The following is an 8,032-nucleotide window of genomic DNA, read 5'->3' as shown; positions in this document are numbered from 1 at the left end:
CTGATACATATCTATACTTTTTTACTAGGTTTCTCATGCTGCTATTCAGTTTTGTGCTTATGAAGAACTTCGGAAGATCGCCATCAATTTAAAATCAAGAAGAGAAAAGACAGACGTGAAAGATGGTGATAGGTTACTGGTACCGTGACACAGTTCTTACATTCTCATCTTCTGTTGCTAGATTTCTGCATTACTATTCTGAAGGGTAATTGGCATAAGAAACTTAGGAAATGACTGACCTTAGTATTTAAACGGAATTTTCTTGTTATAACTTAATAAAATATATTTTGTTGGCTTCTCATTGGATTCTATGTAAGTTTCACTAAGCATTTTTAGACTGTAGAGGTTTACTGCTGCGTTCCTAGAACAGAAAGGAGAAAAGGGCCTATATTCATGTTTCCATTAGCTACTATTTTTTTATTCTAAAAACACTTCCTTTTTTTTGCAGAACTCTTTTGATTATGCTATGCTTGGGGGCGCTTCGAAACTTGCTGCTATTCTGCTTACTTACCCATCACAGGCATTTTCTCTTCTTATTTTTAAGATTAACATCTTGTTATGGCAAAAGTTTTTTAGATGATTTTAAGTATCTATTGTCCTTCTGTGATTTTTTTTAATGTTATGAAAAATGCATGATAATTCATGTTCTTGTCATTGATTCTTAGTTATTACAATGCAGGTTATTCGAGCTCGCATACAAGTAAGAGTTATTTTGAATTTTGCTCTTATTTTAAATTGTTATGTTAATCTTTTATGTAACTGACTACCAAATCATAATTGCAGCTAAGAAATCCTAAATCTTGGTGAAACATTGAGTTTACAATTATCAAAGCTTCACAATTTTGTTATTAATTCCTAAGCAAATTCTATTTCCATATATGTTTCACATCAGTTATTCTGCGTTTCTTGTTTTGGTATGTTAAACGTTTGGATTTCAAACACTAGTTTCAAGTTATTGATAGGAGTTAGGATAATACTCTTCTCAGCGAATCAAATCTGCTATAGGAATGCTGATGAACATCTGAATATCGGCCTTTTTTTAAAGACTATAAGCTTCTTAGGAGCTACCTTTCAGAGAATTTTTTTTTTTTTCAGTCTTACGATGGCTGACAGATTGGTTTCTTTTCAGCAAAGGCCAAGTAGTGATGGAATCCCAAAATACTTGGACAGTTGGCATGTAGCATCAGAAACTGCAAGGTGATTAATTTGATTACTACTTTATAGTTCTTAAATTTTCTAAAATACACCCACAACATTGAATTGCTGGATGGCATATTTGTTAAGTTTTAATCGGTTAATAACTCATGAGAAACCTGCTTGCATGTATTGATGCAAGTGGATGTATATTTTGGTCTAATTGGTTTGGTGTAACATAAGGTACCAACCATGAAGTTCTTCCATGTTAGGTTGCCCTGTGATCTGAAAGTTATGAATTCGGATTTAACATAACGTTGCATGTAATAAACCATTCTTGGGTTCCACAGTGATGGATCTTGTGCGCTAGGTATTGCCCGTTTTATGAAGAACTAATCATGGATGCACATATGTGAGTGGTTACTTTTTTGGTGGCATATCATTTTTTTTATTAATGGACACAAATGGCTTTTTATCAACTTTGTTTTGGGTGATTTAAGAATGATGAGGATGTTGCTCAGAGATTCCGACATGTGTACCAGCAACGGAATCGTAGATCGACGGCTACGATTCAAAGTCTTTATTTTTGATATATTTTATGTTTTATTTATTTTCCTGCATTTCAGTTTGCCTAGTTTACCCCTATGGGTAGTGAGTTCGTATTGTATCCCTGAGGGCATTTGAGTCCTTTTTTTTCTTTTCTTTGTGTTTGAGATCTATATATAGCGGCCTTGTGCTTTGTAAAAGGTTAATGAATGATTGAATGAAAATTAGATGATTGTCTTCTTCATCTTGTGTGTGCACTAGAGAGAAGAGGGCCCGTGGTGAGGGCAAGCGTAATACCCACTAGTTATTGGAAGAGTGTGTGGCTCGTGGCTTATTTTCTTTTTCCTTGTTTTTCCTCCCAAACCAGCCGGCACTCCCCCTGCTGACGGTCCACCTCCATGCTCCCCATCATAACGGTGGTTCCAATCATCTTAATGTATTCCTAAATTAGCTCAAGCAAGAAAGGAAGGCTCGGGGATTATTTGAAATTCAAATTTGAATTTCAAAACTTTCCATATTTGCAAATTCTAAATATGGAAAGTTTTTAAATCTAAATCCAATTTAAATTAGATTGGATTTATTATTCTCCTTCCTAATTTGCAAAGACTTGTTTGAAAGCTTTTAAAACCCTCCCCAATTCCCTCCTCCCTCTCCTCATGCTGTCGGCCCCCATCATTGGGCTGCCCATAGTTTTTCCTATTGAAGCCTTAAGCCTTATTTGAATTTGAATTCAATTTTCAAATTCAATTCCCTCCCAAACTATTCAAATCTGAAATTAATTTCAACTTTATTGAGAACCCATCACCCAAACCCTAAACTTAACTTATCCCCCACAAGCCTCCCTCTCTCCTTAGCCGCCCCCTCCTACTATCATCTCCCTTGGAAACCCTCTCATGAGTTTTGGAGCCATGAAAAGAAGGCAAACTCCTTCCTCCCTTCTACCATTGGTGCATGGCTGACATTGAGGTCGACCACGGATTCGCCTACAATGCTCAAGGAGAAATCGACATATTGCTTTGTCCTTTCTCTGATCTGGATTGGGACTATGAATATTCAGTGGAAAGCTATGTCAACCACATATTCTATTACCTCGCCGAGACGATTGACGAACAACGACCCACTGGACATTGGCAAATCGTCGGCCGATCAACAACCTCTCTTTCTCCGGCGAACAAGACCCTACGCGTCACTTGTTGGTGGTGGCATCACTAGGGTTGTTTCTACCCTTTCTCCGCTAAGCCCCAACATCAAGAGCGAGAGTGAAGGAACTCAGGGTGAACACTTCTTGATGTTGTGCCGTGGATTTTTATTTCTTTGCCATTAATTTTAATTTTTTTTATTTTTGTTGTTACTTGCAAATGTTTTGTTAATCTCCTTTGTAATTGCTTGCTATTACTTAAATCTTCTAACTGAAACTTCTAAGAATTTGACCGGGTGAAACATGAGTTTTTAATTAGCAAAGTTAAAGTTCAAATTATTGTTAATTTTCGGAAGCTATTCTTGTTCACTCTTATGATTCACATCAAAAGTTCCTTAGAATTTCTTTCTATCAACATGCAGCTAATTTTGATCACTCTATTTTGATATTGCTCAAACTTGTGATATAGCATTTTAATATAACCAAATATATGAATATAAACTATTATTTTACTTCCGCAAGTGATCAATAGCACTATTAAGAAGCAAACACTATCTATTTTTTATTGTTTTACTCTATTATATAATTATGGTGTAAGCTAGTTTATGGTTTTCTATGACATAATTTATACTAAACACATCAATAGCGCACTATTTGAGGTTGGTTTAGGTTTTCCTAAAAACAATCACAATTAAAAGTTTTTCAACTATTATTTTAAGCAAAGATCAATCTCTGTTGGTGTATAATGAAAAATAACACATTTCATTCATTCCAAAGGATGATGTAAAAGACGCCAAAAATATGAAGTTTCCTAGAAATTCGAGAACCAACACAAAATTCCATAGTGATTAAGATTTGCATTGTAAAAAGGAAACTTGACACCTCAATTTGACAAAATCTCAATCATGCACAAACACCAATCACTAAGCGATTTAGAAGAACGAACGAGTATAGAAATCACCAATTTGAAGATCCAAACATTACATTGATAGTAGGAGAATTATTCCTTGGATACTGTCAAGATTCCCAAGCATTTGAAGAATACAAAAATTCTTAATTTGAGAGGGAACATAATTTTATTCAGCCATTTAATGTTATTTTTATATGCCTTAGAGATCCTATTTATAACCCAAACAAAGCAATTTCTTAGAATCCTCTATGTCTAGGCTTATTATTCACTAGTTTCAATTTGACACACTTGCATTCCAATAATAACAAAAAAAAAATTTAAGCTTCAACAAAAAAATGAGTTTTCAACTCAAAAGAATCACGATTCTAATAATTCTAGCACATCCCAACATTTGCCACTGTGTGATACTGAAAAGGTAAGAAGTTGAATATAGCTAACATGCCCAAAATGGAAATCAAGTAGTAAAAAAGGATACAATGCCGAAGAAAGAAGAGCATGTTAAAGAAAAGCTCGAAAAGTACAACATTGCTGGGCAAGAAAATAGTCGTAGATGGAAAACACATGAAACTCTTATACATAGACTCGAGTCCATTAATAGAGCAATGCCGAGAAAGGAACCAAGTAACTGAATATAACTATAATGCTTGGAGGAAACAACCATAGAAGGAGAGTCCACAAAGAAAATACCACATAATGAAAACTCCTTCAACCCGCTAACTTAACACGAAATTTGTGACCATCAAAGTTAAATTCCAAACTAGTTGATGGATAAAGAGATAATTGGTTGTGCTGAAATATAAATTTGGAAACAATTGAATTAGAGAGTTCAAGAGCTGCATTTAAAATACTTGTAATAATAAATCAAACATAACGAGGCAATCAAAACACTAGAGAATATAACATGTTCTTAGTAGGATCATCATAGACATATTTTTACATTAAAATGAATTAGGAAATATAAAACTAAAAATAAATTAACATCAAGGCGCATAAATTGCTTTTTCAATGAGTATGGACTTGCATCATTTTTGCCCAACTTGAAAAAATTCAACATGTTGAATTACATATTTGATATTTATTTGGCAACAGTATTATGATTTCCATGTGTCATCCCAAACAGAAGAAACTTATGATTATCACCATAAATAGTGGACACAATCCGTACATTTAAGTTTGCTTTTGGTGCAAACGTGTAGATCCATCTAGAAAGGCGTTGGATATAAATTCACAAGGAGATGTAAGCAGAGATGAGTTCTTCATATTAGTAGTAGTCTCTTGAAATAAAGTCCAAACTGATACATTAAAATTTGAAGTAATATCAAAGCTTCCCAATTTCAATTTTATAAGTATTTATCACAATGCACTATATGGTATATGTCCCCATGTTTCTTACAATTAACTTCTTTGAAGTCAATGCACGAAGCCTTTTTGGATTCAATACCACTTTATCTTATCTCTATGTTTGAATTTCATGCCTCCTATTGGTGTTAGCAATGGGATTATAATTTTAATAGTTTGGTTTTATGTGAATCTTTTTATGTAAATCAAATCTAATCATGCAATTCATGCAAATAATATGTAGTAATGAAAATACTAAAATGCCAACGTGCTTCCTAATTGACATCAATAATGATGTATAACCTATTCTTAGATGATGAGATATTGAAGAAAATTAAAAATAGGTCAACGACAAATGTGATATCTCCATATGGACAAACAAGCTTTTCAAAAAAGCTAACCCAAATGACTTATATTAGGGGTTATGCCTTTTGACTTTTAGAATCATCCAGATTGACAAAAATTGAAAATTGAAGTTTTCTTTAGAACAATCATCACGAATAAATTGTCTTAAATATCGACACAAATAGACTTTCTCTATAAGTTTTTTCTCCCTGAGTTTGAAAATCAAGAAGCCAAGAATATTAAATGAAATCAATTTGAATAAAGACAAGAATATTAAATGAAATCAATTTCAATTTGATTTACAGAAATAACTACATTAGAAGGTTCATCAGGAGTTACATCAACTTGTTTATTGGTCATCGGCTATAACATACATATTTTGCTCATTTTCATGTTTAGGGCTAGACGCAGTTTTGATTTGAAATTTAGGTTCATACTCAATAGTATATTCAAATTCCAGTATAAGTTTGTATTCACCACCATCAACAACAACATCAAGCCTTTATCTCACTACTTGGAGTCGGCTACTTGATTTTTTTTTTTTTTCATTGTGTCTTGTTAAGGGTTAAATTCTCATTTAAATCTAATAAAAAAAGGTCATTTCTATTATTTTTAAGCAAGTCTGTTTAGGTCTACATTTATTTTTATTAACATAGGTCAAATCTAATACATCTACTATCCTAACCAGATCATCAAAAGACTGCCGTTTATACATACAAACCATCTAAGAAGACTCTCTAATCTTATCTGCCATTGGAGATACTACAACTTTTTCACATATATACTCAAATTTTATTCATGGTTTTGGTTCAATTATGATATTAGTTTTGATTTCACCATCAAGATTATATTTCGACCCCATTCATGGTTTAGGTTCAATTATGATATTAGTTTCGATTTCAAATTCAATATCTATTTTGAGATTTGGGTTCAGTACTTGCACACTAAAATTTTAGTTTTAGGCCCAAATTTGAATTCTTATTCATGTATATGTTGAACTTCATCTTTATGATTAGAGTTTTTTTTTTTTTTTTACTGAAGTGCAGAAATCCCTGCATATGAGTAGAGTTAATTTCTTGCTGAGGCTCAAATTTTCCCATGATTTCAGGGATCAATGTTAGCCTCAATTTCTAATTCAGATGTGATCAAATGTTTATATTTAGTTCCAGATTCAAATCTCAATTATTATTCAAGTATAGGTTTAGATTCATGACTATATTCTAATGTGAGTACAAATGCAATTTCTTTTAAGAGACTTCACTTTAAAGTGTGGTAGTCCTAACAAAATATTCATAACATTCAAATATTTATGCTTTACAAATGACCAATTTTTTGAATTTATGTTTTAGGTTAAACCTATTTGAGGTCAGTTTCTTGCAACTAGTTCTAATTTAACACATTTAAGTCATCCAAAATCAAATAGATTGAATATTCAATGCAGTCCAAATTATAGATTCGTTTTGAAAATTCTTTTAAGGTTATCCCTTCATTGAATGTAGAAATATAATTTTTATCCTCACAGTAGTAGTGATGGTGTGATCGTAATTTACCTGATCTTGTTTAATTTTCATCATTTATAATTTTTTGTTGAGTAAAGTAATATTTTCTATGTTTAGTTAACATGATGATGCAATCATAAGCTAAAATATCAATTTGATTTTGGAAATCTCTCTTCTCTTCCTCAAATAAGTTCCTGTTTTTGCTGAGGCTCTTGGCTGTGCACTTTCCTTGCTTCCATGAGCTCTGTAATCATTTTTTCTTTCTGCTATTAGTGCCTTCATCCCTTCGCCTTGCCATCTTGAGCCTGTTTCCCACACCTTTGCTGAAACCATACTACACCATCCCTCAAAGTCTGAAACCCTTTCTACCTTCAAATTTTGGTGAAATTATTCTGTGCAGATACGGACGCCATCCAGAGGCGAATCAGAATGTGCCATGTCACTCGTTTGTTGTGTACAGAGTGATGTGGCGCATTCTGATTCGTCTTCAGACGGTACGGTATCCGAACATAATAATTTCTCCAAAATTTGAGCTCTCCGTGTCATTAAAAACCTATTCTCTTGCTGTAAACAACCATTTAAGCTTTCCTTAGAACCCTAACCTGCCGACCTTCATTTATATGCATCCAAATTTTAGTGAGTAACCAACCCCCAACATCTTCACTCCTGCAATGAATCATCATTGTCCGAGTCCATATGGAGCTCGAGTTTCAGTTGTTTAGTAATGAGAAAGCAATTATCACAATTTCTAACTGGACCTTCTGTTCTCAACTTGGACCACTCTTTACCCAGTCAGTACTTAGTGAACGAAAATCAGATATTTGCATGGAAGTTCCCATTTTGGGCTCAGTGGGTCTTTTTGTTTTCCTTCACCTGGCCGCTCTTCCGGGCCCCTTGAAGTTGGAAAATATACATTTTTTGAACAATGATGAGTTTACTGTATTATACCATTTGATTGAATGTAGTTAGAAATCATATTGAGTTTAAATCATCACCTTTAAAACCCTTCAAAAGTGGATTTCACATCCCAGCTCAGTAAAATGAAAGCAATGACCCCTTAGGCTGGCATCTGCTAATATTTCGAGTTAGGCTTCGTTTGGGACAGCTTTCTTATAGCTTTAT

The 8,032-nt window shown here is 33.5% G+C and overlaps 1 protein-coding gene across 4 annotated transcripts in view; it reads left to right on the top strand.

The window, feature by feature from the left end:
- The window catches only part of LOC110112730 (folate transporter 1, chloroplastic), a 29,273-nt gene that overhangs the window by 20,329 nt on the left and 912 nt on the right, over positions 1 to 8,032 (top strand). For 3 of the 4 annotated variants that reach the window (XM_020845042.2, XM_028695887.1, XM_028695886.1), the window contains one exon: positions 1,130 to 1,197. The exons of the other annotated variant lie outside the window; for it this stretch is intronic. In XM_020845042.2, the coding sequence (XP_020700701.1) occupies positions 1,130 to 1,197 (68 nt within the window). The remainder of the gene's footprint in view (positions 1 to 1,129; positions 1,198 to 8,032) is intronic. 4 annotated transcript variants of the gene reach the window in all.

Source organism: Dendrobium catenatum, unplaced genomic scaffold (assembly GCF_001605985.2).
Source record: "Dendrobium catenatum unplaced genomic scaffold, ASM160598v2 fragScaff_scaffold_705, whole genome shotgun sequence".
NCBI lineage: Eukaryota > Viridiplantae > Streptophyta > Magnoliopsida > Asparagales > Orchidaceae > Dendrobium > Dendrobium catenatum.
The sequence above is the reverse complement of the archived record's forward strand: the minus strand, read 5'-3'. Positions and strand labels throughout refer to the sequence as shown.